We start from the raw sequence: 20,465 nt of genomic DNA, 5'->3' as shown, positions 1-20,465 counted from the left end.
ATCAGCCACTCCTCCCAGTTTTGTATCATCAGCAGATTTGCTGAGGACACACTGTACCCCACCATCCAGATAACAAATGAAGATGTTAAACAGGATCGGGCCAAGTATTGACCCCTGGGGTTCACTGCTAGTTGCTGGCCTCCAACTAGATTTTGTGCCACTGGACGCCACTCTCTGGGCCCAGCCATTCAACCAGTTTTCAATCTACCTCACCATCTGCTCATCCAGTCTGTACATCAACAGCTTGTCTATGAGAATCTTATGGGAGACAGTGCCAAAGGCCTCACTGAAGGCGAGGTAGACAATATCCACCACTTTTCCCTTGTCGACCAGGCCAGTCATTGCATCGTAGAATTTTATCACGCTCATCAAGCGTGACTTCCCTGTGGTCAATCCTTGCTAACTACTACTGTTGTCCTTCTTGTCATTCATGTGCCTGGAAACGGGTTTCCAGGTTTAGCTGCTCCATCAGCTGTAGTCATGTTTGTGAGTCCCGGTGCAGCTCTGCTGGGGCTCTGCCGCCTGTGGACACGTGCAAGAGGAGCACCCTGTCTGTCCCTCCCTGACAAGGCTTTGTAATGCAGCCTCCTTGCAAAAGTGTCTGGGCATGGCTGTAGCTATACATGGAGCATGTGTTTTTCTTTGCCACAGGTTGCCAGTTTTAGTCTGGTGGGCAGCTCTGGGCTCCTTCTGTCTCCTCCAGGAGCCCCTCAAGGCCATACTGGGCTTGGCTGTGTGCCACTCTTAGACCTGTCTCTTCCTTTTGTGCCAACAGATGTAAATGAATGCGAGGTCTTCCCTGGCGTCTGCCCAAACGGACGCTGTGTGAACACAGCTGGATCCTTTCGGTGCGAGTGTCCAGAAGGTCTGACCCTTGACGGCACTGCTAGGACGTGTGTGGGTAAGGACGCCTCATCTCACCCAGCCCCCGGCCTCTGTTCAGCTCTCTCTACAGGGGTCCAACCACCCCCTACCCACCACGTGCAGCAGTCTTGGGAATTGAGTGATGGCGCATCATAACTGCTGGGGCTGACAAACCCAACAGCCTAACCAAGGCAAGGCTGCCACAGCTTCGTGTCCCCGGATTCAGCCAGTAGTGTGGTCATTCTCCTTGGGTGGACTTCAGGGGTAGCCAAATAGATAACCTAACTCGTTAATTACATGTCCCAGAAGCCCCAAACCAACTCTTGGCTGCTTTCTGGGTGCACAGTGACAAACCTTTGCCCTTCATAGGAGCCATCTGCACTACTAACCTCACCATAGAGGGTCCATTCTTGGTCCCTGTTGCCAACAGTCACAGGCTGGCCATGTCCATACTGTTCAATCTCTCCTAGCATCCCAAACAAGGTGGCCTCATCCAAACAGCCCATACCTGGGCATTGCTTGGAGGATGCCCCAGCTAAAGCTCTTCCAGGAACCTTGCTAACTATGTCACAGAAAACGATATTTATAGCTTTACCAGAGGTTAGGTGCTGGAGGCAAGGGCTCAGCAATGCTCTCTCACCAGATGTGCGTGTGGAACAGTGCTACATGAAATGGGATGAAGATGAGTGCACGGAGCCTCTGCCAGGCAAGTACCGGATCGACATGTGCTGCTGTTCGGTGGGCTCAGCCTGGGGCATCGATTGTGAAGAATGTCCCAAGGTCGGCTCCAGCGAGTACAAGGCCATCTGCCCAAGGGGACCTGGCTTTGCCAACCGAGGAGACGTACTTTCAGGAAGACCCTTCTACAAAGGTGAGAAGAAAGAGGGGAGCTGATGATCCTGGGCTGTGCCTGTCTCAGCTACAGCCCAAGGAACCTGCTGCCTGCCCTGGGACCTGAGGTTCATTGCGGACATCCCCTCCCTAAAACACTGCTCCTCTGCCTTCACCCACAGATGTGAATGAATGTAAGGTCTTCTCTGGCCTCTGCACTCATGGGACCTGTCGAAACACCATCGGCAGCTTCAGGTGTATCTGTGGCAATGGTTTTGCTTTGGATGCTGAGGAAAGAAACTGCACAGGTAAGGGAAGAGTAGCCCCTCTCCAGACTGCTCTTGCCCATCTTACTGCCTTGCCTGCCTTGTGGGATGCTTAGCATGATGGTGGTGCCCAGAGCAGCCGTGGCAGTTGTCTTATGGACATGCTGAGAAGCCAAGGGCAGGACCATGAGCAGAAGGCTCCTCCTGCTCGTGGGATGAAGGATGAGTCCTACAGCAGAGAGAAAGCTTAACTGCTGTCTCTCCCTTTGGAAGGAGGAGTTCCTTGGTCTGCTGGGTCAGACTTGCCAGTTCTTGCTCATTGGATTTGGTGTGCACTACAGGTGGCCCAGTGCCAGCTGTAGCGGTGCTTGTAGCCTGTCCTGCCTCCACTAGCTGGTCTTCATCCCCACAGACATCGATGAGTGCCGCATCTCACCAGACCTGTGTGGCCACGGCACCTGTGTCAACACGCCAGGCAGCTTCGAGTGCGAGTGCTTCGAAGGCTACGAGAGTGGCTTCATGATGATGAAGAACTGCATGGGTAAGGACTCTTCTCCGGGGTAGGGCAGCACCCTTCCTCTTTTGCAACAGGGAAGAAAGTAGCTGGTGCCAGATCTGACAAAGGGCTTCATGCCGAGCTGCTCTCGGTGTGTCTTGCTGTCCTGCTACCTGTCTGTCTGGCTCTCCTGGTATCTCCCTGGTATCCCTGGGGGAGTCATAATGTCCCTATGCTGCAGAGAACCCTGGCAGCCTCTGCTCGTGAGTCTTCTGCCTTGCTTTGATTGCAAAGGCAGAGCTGGGCTGAAGGGTGGCACGTGTAGAGAAACAAAGCGCTGTGTGTGTAGCTGAGAGCACCATAGGTGTAACCCTGGGATGGGAGGACGGCAAAATGAAGTCAGGGGTCCGTGAGACACAGCACAGGCTGTCTAAGCTGGAGGACATAAAGGGAGAGGCCATGTCCCCAAGCAAGGCTTGGCTTGGGCCCCAGACCCCTCCAGAAATGGAGGGCAAAGAGCTGCGTGGGTGCTGTGCCTTGTGGGGCCAATAGTCCATCAGTGACTGTCTCTGCTACCAGTGCCCCCGGGGCTCTGTACCATGCAGAGAAAGGACAGACCATGAAAATGTTGCCAGACTCGGGGTCAAAACTGGGAGCCTTCCCTCAGAGACATCAATTTATGAGGACCTCCTGGGCCAGAGGCCAGAGCCTGGGCTGGTGGTGCCCCATGAGCTGGGGAAGGAGACCGGCATCCCAGGCCAGCATCAGGGAAGACTCTGGGTATAGCACCTGGCCCAGGGGAACATCCTGGGCTCTTCCTGCTGTGACGTTCATGGGACATCGTTGGTCCTGCCCTGCCACCTCCTGGCCACCATTACCTCAGCTATGGGAGCCCACACTGGGAGCCCATGGGGCCACCAACCAGCTCTTCTCAAGTTCTTTCCCATCCCTTTCCTGCTTGCTATACCCAAAGGGCATTTCCCTACAATCCCAGTGTGATGTTGCCTTACTTTTTTCACATAAGACTAAGGTCTTGTATTTCCTTTTTCATTTTGCACAACATTCATTCTTCCTTATTCTGTACTCTTCCTTCACTTGGACCTTCCCTTGCGCCAAACCTTGGCTACTAACCTTTCCTCTTGTTTCAGCCACCAGCAGCTGGAGCTTGCGCCTGGCATTGCCACTGGGCTGGGACAGGATCCATGCCTGGTATTTTCATTCCTGCTATATAAGGAGACGGCAACCTTTGTACTGGGGATTGGCTAGTACGCAGTGGAGCTCTGCCAGGCCAGCAGCTTGAACTCAATGGCTGCGAGCTCCAATTCTCAAACACGCTTGGCTATTTCCTTCATGTGACGTCTCATCTCCTTCAGCGTCTTTTCAGCCTTGTGTTACCCATCTATTATTTATTCAGCCACAGATTATTTATGTATCCACACTCTAAATGTACACCCATCTCCAGGCGTTATTAATATCATATGTTTAACACTTACGTTAAACCGTTCATTTTCAAACACTATCGCAGAATGTTTCTCAAGTTGTAGATCTTTTTGTGTGATACCCTGTCCATGCCATAACAGTTATCTTCTTAACCTGATACATCTACCTGCCCTAAATGCTGTCTCACATACCACATCAGTCATTTTAATCCAGTTACATGTAGCTTGGTCCCTTTTCTAGATAATATACGTTCCTTGCAAGTAGCTGCCAGTTATATCATCATTAGATTGCATCACAGACTGCTGAGATTAGTAGATCCATTATTTCCACTCCTATATTGGGAGCCACATTAAGCTTTGGCCGTTATAGCACTGCTTGGCCTCCTGCTGTCATTGCACATCCTACAGCCATGTGCTATTAAACCAAATGCCTCTACTGGCATGAGAACACGGAGATATCTCATACCTTGCCCAGCAAGAGGTTCAGCGTTTGATAGCATGTGTCTCTTGTAGCTCTGAATCTTGCTGATTCATTCAGTTTTTCTTGGGCTGCTTTCCATGGAATCTTGTCTAAAAATGACAATCAACAAATCTAATCAACTTGTTGCTGTGTCTGCACCTTTCCTTGGGATCGGAATCCCCAGCAGTTTCATACCAGCCTCAACCATTCATCAGGCCCCTGTCCGGTTCCTCAAACTCTTGCACAGATCAAGTCCTCCATGAGAAGTTCTGGTGGACTGTCTGAATTCTTCTACCCCACCCTATTTCCAGTTATAATCATTAAGGGCTCCCTTCCACCTGCCCATTTAATCATCCTTTATCCTCAGATAATTCTTTACAGCTCCTCCCATCTGGCCAATGCTTGTTTTTATTCTGTCAGATTCTCATCTGGTTTCAATTTAATAATTCTTGTTTGTAGCTTAAAAAAAAAAAAAAAAATCCCATCAATGACCTCAGTACCTCAGTTCGTCTCCAACAAGTCAGCCAGACTCTTGCTGTCCTCTAATTCCTGGCATACCACGTTCCTCTTCTCGTCTGTCTAGCCAGACTGACCTAGTCTTAATATTCTGCTCTTTCTGCTTTGGCTTGGACTTTCAAACCACATCAATCCGTGGCATGATTCAATACCACTTATTTATTTTTCATATTTGATTCCCTGGCTTCTCTAAAATATATCACCGCCCTGCCACTGGCATGGTTTTCTGTCTTTTTCCATACAAATTGTAGCGTGGGTTACCACACTCACGCTGATCGTCTTCCTCCTCTTCCTCCTGCATTTCTGAGATACCGAGAACGTCAGTCCCCACTGATGGCCTGCTAACTTCTGTCACTAATGAGGTTTATGATATCTTTCTATAAGGATGTTGTGTTTCCTTGTTCTTTTGTTTTAATGCTCGCTGTTATCTGCACGATTCCACCTTATCCTTTTTCCCAGCTGGCAGGAGATTGAGTCATTTCACCCCCAAAGGCTGTTGTGACACTATGGCATTTCCCGTGGTCAAGGATTAACTTCTTCCCGCCCGTGTCTGGCAAAAGAACTTGGCTTCTGCCTCCCGAGGGAGGAATTCCTGCCAGCCCCTGGCAATAAATAACATCAGCACTGAACCTGCGTCCTGCAGTTCGTTAGGAGCAGTCTCCCACCACGGAGAACCGGAGGCATGGGGCCTGTGGGACTGTCCGATAGGGACCCGTCACCCCATCGCCACGTGTGTTCCAGTCCGCTTCAGCTGGAGATAAGCTGAAAATCTCAACAGAGTGTTTTATTCAAGTAAGGTGAAAGATTCCATTCAAAAATGGATTCTTTATATCTGACATCACCCCCTTTGCCTGCTGTCACTAAGGGGTTCTTGGGGGCATTTTTTTTTAGCTCCCGCAGTTCATTTATGTTACACCCAGTGGCTTTGTGTTCTGAATGCACGTTCCTCGGAGTAGAGCTGGGGACAGATGAATCCTCTGAGCGGTTCCAGGGAGGCTCCCCTGCTCCGCTCTCTTCCTGTCAGCCCAGGACATCTTGGGTCAATTTGAGGGGCATGCAAGAATGCAAACTCTTTTGAATCTATCCTGGGACCAAAACAGAGAACCTCCTTCTCAGATTCCTCCTTCCCAAGTTAGAGGATCAGATTCATCCAGCACTCGCCCTTCCAAAGAGCATGACTTGCCCTGTGAAACACCGCGGGTATCGCAAAGACTGTTACCTGTACAATGTCGTAGCAGATCACAAAGAGCTTTCTCCAGGAGCCCCAGATGATGACGCAATATCAAGGCTTCCCAGTTCTGATACTCTCAGGGCTTCATCTCCGCCTGCTGTTGGTTTTAGTTTCCAACCATCACCACTGCACCATTCCAGTAGTTCCCTCAGAATTTTTTTTTAATTTTTTTAGTCTTGCTTTTATAAACTTTTATATCGCTTTTTTTTTTTTTTTTTTTCCATTTTTAATGCCAGAAGCCTGGTTTCATCTTTGTTTGGCTGGTTCACATCTCTCTTACTGCAGTTTCATCTGTTTCAGGAATTTCTCCAGTTCCTGGTAAATTCTATCCCTTTGTCCGTGTGTGATTTTCTCAGAAATGTAGAGACTATTCCCCAGCCCTTGTGTGATACTGGAACTACCCCGGAGGCTGTTAACAAGAAAGCTTGTCTGTTGGTTTTCTATCAAACAAAATACGCATTTTCTGAGGAGCTCTCCCTCTGCTGATGGAACTTGTGAAAACGTACTAAGATGGGTGGGATGTGAGCTAGGGACTGTCCTTCCAGACCTCGCTGGCAAATCTGCACAAAGCTAATAACATCTTTCCTCCTGATGTTTTTACATGCTACTGAGGTCAAGGCAAGAGTTGCGGTTTCCCAAAACGCATATTCAACCACTGGACTCACCCAAGCCCTGGATTTGCTGCCCTCTTAATTTTGTGGTGCTCCTCTGTGTTGGGGTGTATCTCTGGTGATGAGACTGTGGGTGATGGCGCCACCCCATTATTGTTTGAGGAAGAGGAGGCTGAGGGGAGACCTCATCGCTCTCTACAACTACTTGAAAGGCCATTGTAGAGAGGTTGGTGCTGGTCTCTTCTCACAGGTCATTAGCGATAGAACAAGAGGGAATGGCTTCAAGCTGCAGCAGGGGAGGTTTAGGCTGGACATTAGGAAAAAAATCTTCCCAGAAAGAGTGGTCAGACACTGGAATAGGCTGCCCAGGGAGGTGGTGGGGTCACCATCCCTGAATGTGTTTAAGACTCGTTTACATGTGGTGTCGAGGGATATGGTGTAAGGGAGAACTTTGTAGAGTGGAGTTGATGGTTGGACTCGATGATCCCAAGGGTCTTTTCCAACCTAAATGATTCTATGATTATCTGGAAAACCCAGCCGAAGGGGACAATCCACCGCATTTCATATCGTTCTCTGCAGATATCAATGAGTGTGAGCGGGACCCACTGCTGTGCCGAGGTGGGATCTGCATGAACACAGACGGCAGCTTTGAATGCATCTGCCCCCCTGGACATGAGCTGACTTCCGAAGGGAACACTTGCATAGGTGAGCTGATGGAAAGCTGTGTTATGCCCAGAGCCCGTTCAAGGGTAATGATATGGGGAGACTTGGATCTCGTGCTGGGCACATGGGGCTTTGAGCAGCCTGGTCTAGAGGAGTTGTCCCTGCCCAGGGCAGGGGGGTTGGAACAAGATGATCTTTAAGGTCCTTTCCAACTCTGACCATTCCATGATTCTGTGAACCTCTCCTTCCAGTCCCATGTGTGGGTAGAACACAACCTCCAGGAGGGACCAAGGTCACTCCCAGGGTTTCATTGCATTTATGATGTCTGTTGTTCTACCTGCTGTTCACGGAGGCAAATGACAAATTGAGTGTGGACACAGGAGTGGGTGGGGGTACCCAGGGATGGCTACCAAATAATTCTTAACATGGCATCAGCATGGCTGGCTTCTCAAACTGTCCTTCCCACCGCAGATATCAACGAATGCTCCCTTAGTGACAACCTGTGTCGCAACGGACGCTGCGTCAATGTCATTGGTACCTACCAGTGCGCGTGTGATTCGGGCTTCCAGGCCACACTGGACAGGCAGGGCTGTGTCGGTGAGTGCTCCCATTTGCCAACTTGCCATGCCAAGACCACGGTACACATCCAGAACCCTCCTGGCCTCATTCCTCTTATAATGCTCAGTGGGGTGCCTGAGGGTAAGGCAAGGGGGGAACCTCCTGGCTGCCCCACGGCCAGATTGTCGCTACTGGTAAGGGGCTGCCATCAGCTGTGAGCTGCGAGTGGTCAGCAGAGGAGAAAAGTTGTGCTTTCTTCTCACTGGGGGAGCTTTGTTTCCTCTTCAGCATCTCTCCCACTCTGTCTCTGTTCTGGCTCTGTGTCTGAGCAGCTCTGCTGCAAGACACGTATCCCAGCCCGCGACCCTTCTCCCTTCTCCCCCAGACATTGATGAGTGCACCATAACCAATGGCGGCTGTGACACACACTGCTCCAACTCGGAGGGCAGCTACGAGTGCAGCTGCAGCGAAGGCTACGCATTGATGCCGGACAAGAGATCGTGTGCAGGTGAGCAGTCAGTTTGGCTCTCGTAGGTGCTGCCCCAGGGACCTCTGCATCCGTTGCCAGTCAGCCATAGTGTTGGCTTCAGGGTGAGGGGGTGTCATTTTTAGGTTACTTCCAGAGGTGATTTCCCTGGCCAGATGTTTTTCTTTTGCACTGCAAAGTCCAGCCCCTCGTTACAGGCTCCAGATTCCTGTAACTACATAATTGGGAGCAAAGCCCTTGCTGCGATTCCCTGCTGCTCCCGCAATACCCTTTCACTGGCTCTAACGTCTTTACTTTGGTAATGGTCTCTTCTCTCTAGATATTGATGAATGTGAGGATAATCCCGACATCTGTGATGGTGGGCAGTGCACTAACATCCCTGGGGAGTACCGCTGCCTCTGCTTCGATGGCTTCATGGCATCCCTGGACATGAAGACCTGTATTGGTGAGGACAAGGCTGTGCCCTGGGCACGTGCCAGCACGGCATCACAAGGCTGCTACGGAGTGTTGCTCCAGAGTCACATCATGGTTCTTGTGGTGTTCCAAGTCTGTCCGTTTTCTCCCGCAGATGTGAACGAATGTGATCTCAATCCCAACATCTGCCTGCACGGCGAGTGTGAAAACACAAAGGGTTCCTTCATCTGTCACTGCCAGCTGGGCTACTTCGTCAAGAAGGGAACCACAGGCTGCACAGGTGGGAACGCACCAGACCTGGAGCCAGGGGTGCTGGTGGGGGCCCTCACAAACACCTCCTGCAGCTGCCATGGAGGCAACACCAGCCCTGTGCAGGGGGATGCTGTGGACACCGGGGAGGTGTCTGTGTGCTGGGAGCCCCTCCTGGGCAGGCAGATTTCTGGGAAGGCAGGCTGCAGGCAGGAATAGACAGTTTCCTAATTTATAGCCAAGCCAGGGACCTGCCCTTCCTTTTGTCATCATCTCCCAGGGCTGAGCAGAGATCGGCTCTTCAGCTCAGGGGTACAACCCCAGGCAGCCTGCTCCCAGAGCACCTTGTTCCCACCCCCTGGGGTTCAGCCTCCCTGGAGCTGTTGGTGCCCAGACCCCTTAGCAGGATGGTACCCGGCTGCCCCCTCCTCTCCTGGAGGAGCCGTGTCAGCTCTGATGTCCTTCCTTCCTGCAGACATTGATGAATGCGAGATCGGGGCTCACAACTGCGACATGCACGCCTCCTGCATCAACGTGCCCGGGAGCTTCAAATGCAAGTGTCGCACAGGCTGGCTTGGAGATGGGCTGAAGTGCAACGGTGAGTTCTCGTCCCAGGGTAGGAGCTCCGTGTGTCCAGGTGCTCTGTGGGCATCTGTGAAGGCTGGGCTGAGCCAACACCTGCACGTAAAAAGCTCTTGAGCCCTGCAGGAAGATTTATGGAAGCGTGGAGACATGTGGGTGTGCGACAGAGGGGAGCTGTAGGTGTGGGGGTGCGGGTGCTGCACTGTCAGGCTCTGCAACCGTGTCTGTGAAGCCGTGAATGTGGGAGCGAGGGCGCGTGTTAGCGGGATGTGGAGTGTGTGGGCAGGGTATTGCGCTGAGTGTGGCTGAATGTCGTCGTCAGGTTGGCGATGTGGCCATGTGGTGATGTGCTGGGGCGTGGTGTGGTACGTATGCAGGGATGCACAGGTGTGGGAGGTGTGTAGGATGCGTTGGTGTGTGTATGGTGTGTGTAAATGGGTGTAGGGAGTTACTGGCATGTGTGGGGTGTGTATGAAGGGATGTAAGAGCGTGTGGGTACCTGTGTCTGATCTGGGGAGGTGCTAGCGATGTGGGTACATGTGTGTGAAAGTGTCTCGCTGCCACCTTGTCTGCATCAGCACTGCCAGGGCAGTGTCTTCTGGCCACAGAGGCTCACAGAGATGTGTTGGAGCCTCACAAGTGCTCCAAGTGCCTGGAGGCTGCTGTCTCCTGGGCTGTTTGCGGGCGCCCCTGGGCCTCTACACGAGCTGCCCGGGCTTGGAGGAAAGGCCGGAGGCAAAACACTGACAAGGGTGTTCTCCCTGCCCAGACCTGGACGAGTGTGCAACTGAAGAGCACAAGTGCAACCTGAATGCCAACTGCGTCAACACACCGGGCTCCTACCGCTGCGCCTGCCGAGAAGGCTTCAACGGGGATGGCTTCTCCTGCTCAGGTGAGGGCCGTAGACTCAACTAGCAGCAGAAACTTGGGCATCCTCTGGGACACAGGGTCACTCTCTCTTATCCACCCGCCTGGCTGCCTGGGTCTGGGGCTCCCCAAACCACATGTCCCCCCAGACTGCCCTGCACCACAGCCTGCTCAGATACCTTCAGCAGAGATCCACCTTCTTCTCAGCAGGTGTTTGGGGAGATTCAAGGCAATGCGAAGTATTGCAGCCCCCTCCCCACCTCCCAGCAGAGGGGTGGGAACAAGCCTGTGGGAATTTTCTGGGCAAGCTAAGGGAAGATTCTGTCTTCGGGTGGACACCACGGCAGTCTCATGCTTGACTCTCTCTAGATGTGGACGAGTGTGCGGACAATGTGAACCTGTGTGAGAATGGACAGTGTCTCAATGCACCGGGAGGTTACCGCTGCGAGTGTGAGATGGGCTTCAATCCCACAGAGGACAGCAAGGCCTGCCAGGGTAAGTGCCCAGAGTTTTGGTTGGTGCTCCAGGAGATCCAGCGTCCACCTCCTTTCTGTCCTTGATCTCTCCACTGCATTGTGACCACTTGATCCATTACTAAGCAAGAGCCACCATCACCTGATGGTGCAGGGCTCCTGAGGTGCCAGCTCTTCCGCTTAGAGGAGTTGTCCCCAGCCTGCAGAAAGGTTGGGCTGAGCCAAGGATCCATGTAAGATGTGGACAATCAGCAAAACAGGGATTGAGGGCAGAGGGCATACGCACAGCGTGCCTGGTCCTGCTCACCCAGGAGGTGGTGTCCCCAAGGCACTGAACAGATGGGTTACCCACACCTGGGCTGCGGCTCTGCTTTGTGACGGGAGCAGGAGAGGCCTGTCTTGGCCCTCACTCTGCCAGGTCCTGAGTACCCAGTTCTCCCTCTTTTGCAGACATCGACGAATGCACCTTCCAGAATATCTGTGTCTTTGGGACCTGCCAGAACCTGCCTGGGATGTTCCGCTGCGCCTGTGATGATGGCTATGAACTGGACAGGAGTGGAGGCAACTGCACAGGTATAGGACTTCCACGGGGCTGTTGGGTGAGGATCATTGCTGGGTGATAGCTGGTGTGAGCTTGCCCCAGCCATGACAGGGAGTGGCACTAGCAGCCTAAAGCCAACTGAACATCCCTGGGTGATGTCTCTTTGCTCTTGGCAAGGCCTCGATGCTGCTGGAAGAGGGGCCTTCAGTGGAAAGGAGGGAAGGCTCAGTGGGGTTCTGCTCCTTTCTTCTGACTCTGGGCAGGGTGCTGTGAGGTAGGACAAGGCAAGGTCTGTTTCTAGAGCCACTTTGCTTACCATCACATGAAGAGCCTTAGAAACACCATGGTCATGGGGATACACCCTGGACACACAGTGCAGAGTTTAGGGCTGTGGCTGTGGTTTCTGTGGCAGTCTTCATCTTTCTTTTCAGTCGTCATCTTTCCATCTTTTCAGACATCAATGAATGTGCAGACCCCGTCAACTGTATCAACGGCCTGTGTGTCAACACCCCTGGCAGCTACCTGTGCAACTGTCCCCAGGACTTCGAGCTGAACCCCACCGGTGTGGGCTGTGTGGGTGAGTGGGGACCTGTGTGGAGAGCACACCTTCCATCCAAGAGCTTGGTAGTCCTTCTTGTTGGTCCCACACAGCTGGAACCGGCCACTACCAGAGGCTGGGGTGGCTGACCACGATCTGCCCTGCCAAATACCTGCCTGTCCATGATGGGCTTAACCCTGCAGCAGTAGAAGAGTACCTACCTCCTGTTACACCTGGCCCACCTTGTGTCACCAGTGGTGACCATCTCCTGGTGGAAGCAGTGTTGTCCCTGGGCACCTCTGGAGCTATTCTTAGCCCTTGGTTTCTTGAAAGGCCCTGGGTTACTGATAGCGTTATTTGAGTCATGCTCCTTAGCTGTACTGAAGACAGGCCACTGTGCCATGACCTCTGAGTGATACAGCGTGGCTTTTACCAGACAAGCTGGGCGCACTTTATGCTTGAAGGGTTCCCAAAGTCACGAGCTGCAAGGACAGTCTGGATGTGGTTTACTACAACACAGGTAGCTGCCAGCATGGACATCTGGGGCAGGACTGGGACCTTATCCCTCTCTCTGCTTCTTGAGGCCATAGTCCCTTCATTCCTCCTGTGCGCGCAAGTCTTTACTGGGGAGGCTTTACTCATCCACTACTGTCTTTGTGCAGATACCCGGGTCGGGAACTGCTTCCTGGACACCCAGGATCGAGGAGATGGGGGCATCTCCTGCAGCGCAGAGATTGGAGTTGGGGTCACTCGGGCATCCTGCTGCTGCTCGCTGGGTCGTGCGTGGGGCAACCCCTGCGAGCTTTGTCCTCCAGCCAACACGAGTGAGTTGGGAAAACGTCTGGGGTAAACCTGGGCATGGGTCAGGTGGGCAGAGCAGAGGAGAGAGATGGGGCCGCTTCCCTGTGGCTTCTCAACTCAGGCTGGGGGTCCTGGGTCCAGGATATGCTGTCGTCACGATGGAGCAAGGGAAGCTGAGGGAGAAGACCGCAACCTTGTTGTGTCAGTGTGGGGCTAGACAAGTGGACCAGGGCAGGGGAGAGGTGGGGAGACTAGGTTGGTTGTGCCTGGGGGCTTCCAGTTTGAGATCCTTCGTTCCTGGTCACAGTAAGCACGAGGAGGGCAGTGGACGTGGAATAATCCCGACCGGGGGTGGGCAGGCAGAGACAGGGCGGCTGAGTTTGCTTGGCATGTGATGGGAGTCAGGCTGCTCCATCTGGACCGCCGTCACCATCCTCATGGCCTATTTCTCCTGGGTTTCTCCTGGTTCCCTCTACCCTTCCTGTTTCATGGGAGCCCGCTCAGCTCAGGATCCCCCTGACTGACTTTTTCCACAGCCGAGTACAAGACCTTGTGCCCTGGCGGGGAAGGTTTCCGACCCAACCCCATCACTGTCATCCTGGAAGGTAAGCCTGCAAGGTCCCCAGTGTCCCCTCACCAGGGGCTTGGGTGCTGGGGGAGCCCAGCCCCACCTGGGCACTGTCTGCCGTGGCGCTGGGCTGGCTGGAAGCCCGCTGAGCCCCTGACCACCGCATGAGGAGCAGCAAGTGTGTGCTCTCCTCGGGTGCGCTCTGGCCACCTGGCCGAGCCGCTTGGTTGCCACCAAGGGCTGGAGGTGGTGGGATGAACCCGCCGGGGGTCCCGGGCTGGAGGCACTGCCTGGGCTGGGCTGGCGGGCAGTGAACCCCCCCCGGCTGCTCTCCCTCCTCAGATATCGACGAGTGCCAGGAGCTGCCGGGCCTCTGCCAGGGCGGCAACTGCGTGAACACTTTTGGCAGCTTCCAGTGTGAGTGCCCCCTTGGCTACTACCTCAACGAGGACACACGCATCTGTGAAGGTAGCTACACCGTGGTGTCCGTGCTTGTCTGTGTGCCTGGCGTATATGGCACACCTGTGTGTGCGTGCACGTGTGTGCAATGGAGTCTTACACGTATCTGGGCTGCCCTAGGAGCAGTTGGCTCCCCTTTCTCTTCCAGCCTTCCCGTCCTCATCACAAACCCCTTTCCCAGTGCCAGGCCGGCCTGGTCCCTGTGCCAGGCCCATCCGTACCTTGTGCCAAGCCTAGCCCCAACCCCACGTCAGGCGCTTCTCTACCTGTGCCCAGTGCTTTGACCTCCCGTCTCCTTTATTCGGCAGATATCGATGAGTGCTCTGCTCACATTGGGATCTGTGGCCCTGGGACCTGCTACAACACCCTCGGCAACTACACCTGCGTGTGTCCCCCTGAGTACATGCAAGTCAACGGTGGAAATAACTGCATGGGTACGGCGTGGTCCGAGTCTGCGGGAAGGGGTCTGGCCGTGCCCTGCCCATGCTCAGCCCTTGGGTTGTGCTTTGGGCAACGTGGCTGAGCAGATGGAGCCGAAACGCTGGGAGCCGGGGCTGGGATTTGGGACATCTGAATCCACCAGTGCCTCGCCGCATCCCTGTCCCTACACCGTGCACGTTGCCCGTGCCAGCGGGGCTGATGCTTGCCTCGACAGCAGTTATAGGGAGGACGGCTGGGCACGAGGCGGTGGGAAACCCAGCAGAGCATTGTCACTGCCTGCTATGGGGCAGGACCCAAGGATCTCAGTGGAACAGGGCTTCACCCCATCACTGCAGCCACTTTGGGCTCCCCTGTGTGTCACCTGCAGTCCCTGAGCACCAGGACAGGGCGGTCTGGCATATCCCCAGCATTGAGCACCCATTCCCGGGGCTGGTGGGACCTATTCCCGGGGCTGGTGGGACCCATTCCTGGGGCTGGCACAAGACACTCTCTGGGCTGCCTTTGCAGACATGAGGAAGAGCGTGTGCTATCGCAACTACAACGACACGTGTGAGAACGAGCTCTCCTTCAACATGACCAAGAAGATGTGCTGCTGCTCCTACAACATCGGCAAGGCCTGGAACAAGCCGTGTGAGCCCTGCCCCACACCAGCCAGCCGTAAGTCAACCTTCCTGGAAGGACATCTTAATACCATGGCTGCCCCCTCGCTTTTCTGGCGATTTTGTGCACTTTGAGGCACAGCACTAACAAAATAGAGGGGGAGAAGGGAGAGCAAGTAGCGCTTGTGGGTGACTGCTGTGGGGACGCTGGAGGGACACGGGGGACCGGGACAGTATTGCGGAGAGGAGATGATGTGCGGGCTGGGTGTGGGTGGCGGCGTGGCGGTGCGGAGTGCTGGCCGTGCACTGCGTGTAGAGGTGAGCCTGTACCTGCGTGCGAGGCATGCAGATGCCACGCGTGTGCGTGCCTTTTATTGCGTGTGTATGTATGCAAAGTGCCTGGCGCCATATGTGTTCTTGGGTTCCCCATATGCCGGCCCATGCGACTCCCCGCTGAGCACCATGCCGATCCCCTCCTGCCTGTCAGCGCCCCGCCCCCGGCTCTGCTCACTCCAGCCATAGTTGGCCCTTGTCCCTCTCATCCCTCACTGCATCCCACTCTGCCCGCCGGGCACGGCCATGACCTCGGTGTTCCCCTTGCAGCCGAGTACCAGATCCTGTGTGGGAACCAGGCCCCTGGGTTCATCATCGACATCCACACGGGGAAGCCGATCGGTGAGTAGAACCCCCACGCCCTGCAGAGCCAGGTCTGCTCTCTGCCGCCTTCCCACAGTGCCCATGAGCTCGTTCCCTTCCCCTCCCTTAGTAAACTAAGCCCTGAGCAGAGGAGAGACAAGGAAGAGAGGTGGCAGACGTGGCTGCAAGCAGCTGGCCAAACCTTCAAACCTATGTCCTGAGTGGCTGGGCTGCCCAGACCTCCCCACATCTGCAGCTGTGCTTTGGTTTCTGTCCCACCTGGAGAGAGAGGTGGCCGGTGACCACAGAGAGCGGTTAGTGGCTAGGTGGAGACCTGCACTAGCCCTGGCGCTCACAGTGCCAGCAGCACCGGCCCTACAGCAGCAGGGCACTGCTGAGAGCCAAGGTTTCAGGTTTATGGTTTGGTACATGGAAAACCAGAGGAGCTGCTGAGTGTCCTGGGATTTGTGGGATGTCTACAGATGTCTTGCAGTCTTGAAAGATGGGCTCGCTGTCAGTTTGTGAGAGCAACAGATTAGTTCATCATTGCTTCACCTTGGCAGTGCCAGCCAGGGGACTGAAGAGGAGGGAGATGAGTCCATCTTCCGCTCCCAGGAAAAAAATGCAACAGAGGTTAACAGTGCAGGGCTGGCGGTGGATTGTGCTGGGCACAGAGACAGAGTCAGGGACCCTGGAGCCATCTCAATATTTCAGTGGCCCCCTGACTTCCCATTTGCAGCCTGGTCCCAGAGCCTGAGCATAAAATCATAGAATGGTTAGAAGGGACCTTAAGGATCATCTAGTTCCCACCCCCTGCCCTGGGCAGGGACACCTCCCACCAGCCCAGGTTGCTCCAAGCCCCGTCCAACCTGGCCTTGAACCCCTCCAGGGATGGGGCAGCCACAGCTTCTCTGGGCAACCTGGGCCAGGGGCTCACCACCTGCACAGCAAACAATTTCTTCCTCAGATCTCATCTAAATCTCCCCTCTTGCAGTATAAAACTGTTCCGCCTTGTCCTATCGCTCCCCTCCCTGATAAAACGAGCAGGTGACCATGTTTACTGCAGACGCACACTTGGAGGAAAAGAGGTGGATGTCCTGGGTGGGATCCCTCCCAGCACGTGCTGTGCAGGCTCTGCCAGCAATCCCTTGGCTCCTACGGCTCAGAGTCTTGTGTGGCTCTGCTGGAGACCCAGACCTCTGCACAGCGGCCCTGGCATGATCTGCAGGATCCCATGCCAATCCTCCAAGAGTTGCTCCACTCTCTGTCTGGTGGCCCTTTCCTGCCGGTCTTCTTTTTAGGATGAACAAGGGCAGCAGTCGCCCAATGATGGGGGATGCTTCCATGCATCTGAGCCAGCAATGTGCCCTTGTGGCCAAAAAGGCCAATGGCATCCTGGGGGGCATCAAGAAGAGTGTGGCCAGCAGGTGGAGGGAGGTCATCCTCCCGCTCTGCTCTGCCCTGGGGAGGCCGCACCAGGAACGCTGGGTCCAGTTCTGGGCTCCCCGGTTCCAGAAGGACAGGGAACTGCTGGAGAGGGGACAGCAAAGGGCTGCCAAGATGCTGAGGGCACTGGAACACCTCTCTGATGAGGAAAGGCTGAGGGATTTGGGTCTCTTCAGGCTGGAAAAAAGACGCCTGAGGGGGATCTTATCAACGCTGATAAATACTGAAAGGGGGGGTGTCAGGAGGATGGGGCCAGGCTCTTCTCAGTGGTGCCCGGGGACAGGACAAGGGGTAACGGGCACAAACTTGCCCATGGGAAGTTCCATCTCAAGACGAGGAGGAACTTCTTTGCTGTGAGGGTGTCAGAGCCCTGGCACAGGCTGCCCAGAGAGGTGGGGGAGTCTCCGTCTCTGGAGACATCCCAACCCCGCCTGGACGCGTTCCTGTGCCACCTGCTGTGGGTGACCCTGCTGTGGCCGGGGGTTGGAGGAGATGATCTCCAGAGGTCCCTTCCAACCCTATGATTCTATGATTTCCTCCCTGCTGCCTTCCCGGGGCGCTGAGAGATGTTCTCTGTGTGCAGATATTGATGAGTGCAGTGAGATCCCCGCTATCTGCACGAACGGTGTCTGCATCAACCAAATTGGCAGCTTCAGGTGCGAGTGTCCCATTGGATTCAGCTATAACAACATCCTGCTCATCTGCGAAGGTAACGGGGCAGCCGGGACAACGCTGCCGAGGGCGCCCAGGGGGGTGGGGGTCCCCAGTGGGGCATTAGCGTCTCCCCAGCTCATGGGGCACCTGGGGGAGGGCTGTCAGCAGACACGGACAGAGTCTACATGTTCTCAGCCTTCTTGAAATCTTCATTTTCCACATCAAAGGTTGGATGAAAATTGCTGATTTTCATTCATGTTCCTCTCTGGTTTTCCCCTCCTCTGTTTTTGGGTTGGTTTTTTTGTTTTTTGGAAAAAGTTTGCAAACGTGAGCGTTTCCAAGTTTTGACTTGAAACTAAAATTCACTATTTTATTGCAAAGCGATAGAAAATGCTTGAAAATTGACCCTGACTGGAGCAAACCAAGGGTTAAAATTCCATTGACTCCGCCGAGCCCTACCAGGATGGTGGTGCCCGGTGAGCCCTTGGCCCCCTGCGCACTCCGGGTTTGTGTTGCTCTTCCCCCTCCAGACATCGATGAGTGCAGCAGTGGGGAGAACCTCTGCCAGCGCAACGCCGACTGCATCAACATCCCGGGCAGTTACAGGTGCGAATGCTCAACCGGATACAAGCTGTCGCCTAGCGGAGCCTGCGTGGGTAAGATGGGAGCTCTTTGCTACCTATTCCAGAGACAGGGGCGGGAGGCACGGACACCCCTGCCTGGGCTCTTCACGTGGCTTTGCAGACCAGCCTGTGCGGACCCAAGGAGGGACAGCGTGAAGGACACGCCAGTCCCACGCGTGGGTTGCCGGTCTTTTGTCAAGCCTGGGGACTATGGCCTTGGTTGTGCTGTGATTATGGGATACCTGTACTTTTGGAACAATTCCCAGGGATTGTGGGCCCCTGAGGGATGAGAAAAAGGTCGCTGTGAAGTGCAGCTTTAGTCTGGCAGCTCAGGCCATTTTCTCCAATTAAATTTACTGTTTTAGCGATGGCAGTGCATCAGTCTCGTTCTCTGGGAAGCCGCCTCCCAGAAAACGGAGTCCCCGTTCTGCTGTGCTGCTGCTCACAGACACAGCTTCCCACCACCTGCAGAAGGCCAGTGCCTCGCCTCTTCCCATTTGCTCCATCCCTTCTGCTCACTGCTGCCCGCTTTTGCTTTGTTTTAGGTCGCAACGAATGCCAGGAGATCCCCAATGTCTGCAGCCATGGGGACTGCGTTGACACCGAGGGCAGCTATGTCTGCATCTGCCACAACGGCTTCAAGGCCACGGGGGAGCAGACCATGTGCATGGGTCAGTGTGACAGTGTGACTGCCACAGCCCTGCCGCAAGTCAGATACCAGCATGGACATGAGCTCTCTCCAGCACCCGCTGGGTAGTGCCAAGGACAGCCAAGGGCCACGGTGTCCTCTCGATCCCCGGCTGCCCCTGCAAGCCACAGGGGTGTTGGGCTGCCTGGACCCTGGCTGCACACCCAAGACAGGGGCTCTCAGCTCTCTCAGCCCCTGAATCAGCCCTGACCTTCTCTCTGCAGATATCGATGAGTGTGACCGACAGCCCTGTGGAAACGGGACCTGCAAGAACACAGTTGGCTCCTACAACTGCCTCTGCTTCCCTGGCTTTGAGCTAACGCACAATAACGACTGCATGGGTGAGTTGCATGAAATCCTGACCGTGTGGATGGCTGATTGGGGTCAACGTGGCAAGGGCTGTGGGGCGTGGGGTGTCACACGGTGGCATACAGCGGGTCAGCTCTGGGTGTCACCTGGCAGTGGCTGTAGAATTGACCTCTGGGTGTCACCTGGCAGTGGCTGCAGGGGTGGTTGTATGTGACACTCACATGCTCTGCATATCTCTTCCCGCTGTGCTTATCATTTCCCTCCCACAGACATTGATGAGTGTTCATCCCTGGTGGGGCAGGTGTGTCGAAACGGGCAGTGCATCAACAGCATCGGCTCCTTCCAGTGCTTGTGCCAAGAGGGGTACGACCGGACCCCTGATGGGAAGAACTGTGTAGGTGAGTGTCCGGGCAGCAGGCTGGACCTTCCCAGTCAGTTGAGCTGTGTGTTGGCATGGCTGGCATGGTGCAGTGCTATGAGACCTGGTCCCCAAGCTGGTCCCGTCAGAGGCAACTGAACAGTGGACTCTCCAGAGCCACTCACAAGGCCCAAAGTCCTCTGGAGCCAAAGCCTGATTGTTTGACTGCCTGTGAGAAGCTGGACTGGGCCCCAGTGTGCCTTCATGTCCCTTCCTGCAATGCAGGGAACAGTCAAGCCAGTCCCTTTCCATGTGCTGAGACCTGCCTGACAGCGAGGAGAAATGTTGTCCTGTCCATGCCTCTAAAGCATGGAGAGTTGTACCAGGGATGCCTTGGGAACCACCCTGCAGGCAGGGGCCGTGGGGGGAGACAGGCACATCGCACCCTTGTGTCCGTCACTCTGCCTCCTGCAGGGCTGAGTCCGTGTTCCCAGGGCACACGAGGTAGAGCATCCTGGAAAATGTCCTATCCGCTTCCCTGACATCTTTAGGGCAAAGCAGGGTGCAGCTGGAGGTAGGGCCTGGGTGCAGCAAGGTACCCTGCACCCAAGTCCTCTGAGCTGAGCACAGACGCTATCACTGGTTATTTCCCCTCCTCTGCAGACATCAACGAGTGCGTGAGCCTGCCTGGGACCTGCTCCCCGGGCACCTGCCAGAACCTGGAGGGCTCCTTCCGCTGTATCTGCCCCCCTGGGTACGAGGTGCAGAACGACAACTGCATCGGTAATGTTGGCTCT

General features: G+C 54.8%; 1 protein-coding gene across 3 annotated transcripts in view; it reads left to right on the top strand.

Annotated features, from left to right (window-relative positions):
• FBN3 (fibrillin 3) overlaps positions 1–20,465 on the top strand; it is a 119,476-nt gene that overhangs the window by 86,796 nt on the left and 12,215 nt on the right. For all 3 annotated transcript variants that reach the window (XM_054182291.1, XM_054182292.1, XM_054182290.1), the window contains exons 23-48: positions 776–901; positions 1,508–1,735; positions 1,878–2,003; positions 2,374–2,502; positions 7,294–7,419; positions 7,849–7,974; positions 8,321–8,443; positions 8,742–8,867; positions 8,991–9,116; positions 9,561–9,683; positions 10,437–10,559; positions 10,904–11,029; positions 11,458–11,580; positions 12,003–12,125; positions 12,749–12,910; positions 13,424–13,492; positions 13,798–13,923; positions 14,223–14,348; positions 14,863–15,012; positions 15,558–15,629; positions 17,620–17,745; positions 18,221–18,346; positions 18,859–18,984; positions 19,226–19,342; positions 19,580–19,708; positions 20,332–20,451. In XM_054182291.1, the coding sequence (XP_054038266.1) occupies positions 776–901; positions 1,508–1,735; positions 1,878–2,003; positions 2,374–2,502; positions 7,294–7,419; positions 7,849–7,974; positions 8,321–8,443; positions 8,742–8,867; positions 8,991–9,116; positions 9,561–9,683; positions 10,437–10,559; positions 10,904–11,029; positions 11,458–11,580; positions 12,003–12,125; positions 12,749–12,910; positions 13,424–13,492; positions 13,798–13,923; positions 14,223–14,348; positions 14,863–15,012; positions 15,558–15,629; positions 17,620–17,745; positions 18,221–18,346; positions 18,859–18,984; positions 19,226–19,342; positions 19,580–19,708; positions 20,332–20,451 (3,303 nt within the window). The remainder of the gene's footprint in view (positions 1–775; positions 902–1,507; positions 1,736–1,877; positions 2,004–2,373; positions 2,503–7,293; positions 7,420–7,848; positions 7,975–8,320; positions 8,444–8,741; positions 8,868–8,990; positions 9,117–9,560; positions 9,684–10,436; positions 10,560–10,903; positions 11,030–11,457; positions 11,581–12,002; positions 12,126–12,748; positions 12,911–13,423; positions 13,493–13,797; positions 13,924–14,222; positions 14,349–14,862; positions 15,013–15,557; positions 15,630–17,619; positions 17,746–18,220; positions 18,347–18,858; positions 18,985–19,225; positions 19,343–19,579; positions 19,709–20,331; positions 20,452–20,465) is intronic.

Source organism: Rissa tridactyla, chromosome 22, assembly GCF_028500815.1.
Source record: "Rissa tridactyla isolate bRisTri1 chromosome 22, bRisTri1.patW.cur.20221130, whole genome shotgun sequence".
NCBI lineage: Eukaryota > Metazoa > Chordata > Aves > Charadriiformes > Laridae > Rissa > Rissa tridactyla.
This window is presented reverse-complemented; position numbering and strand designations above follow the sequence as displayed.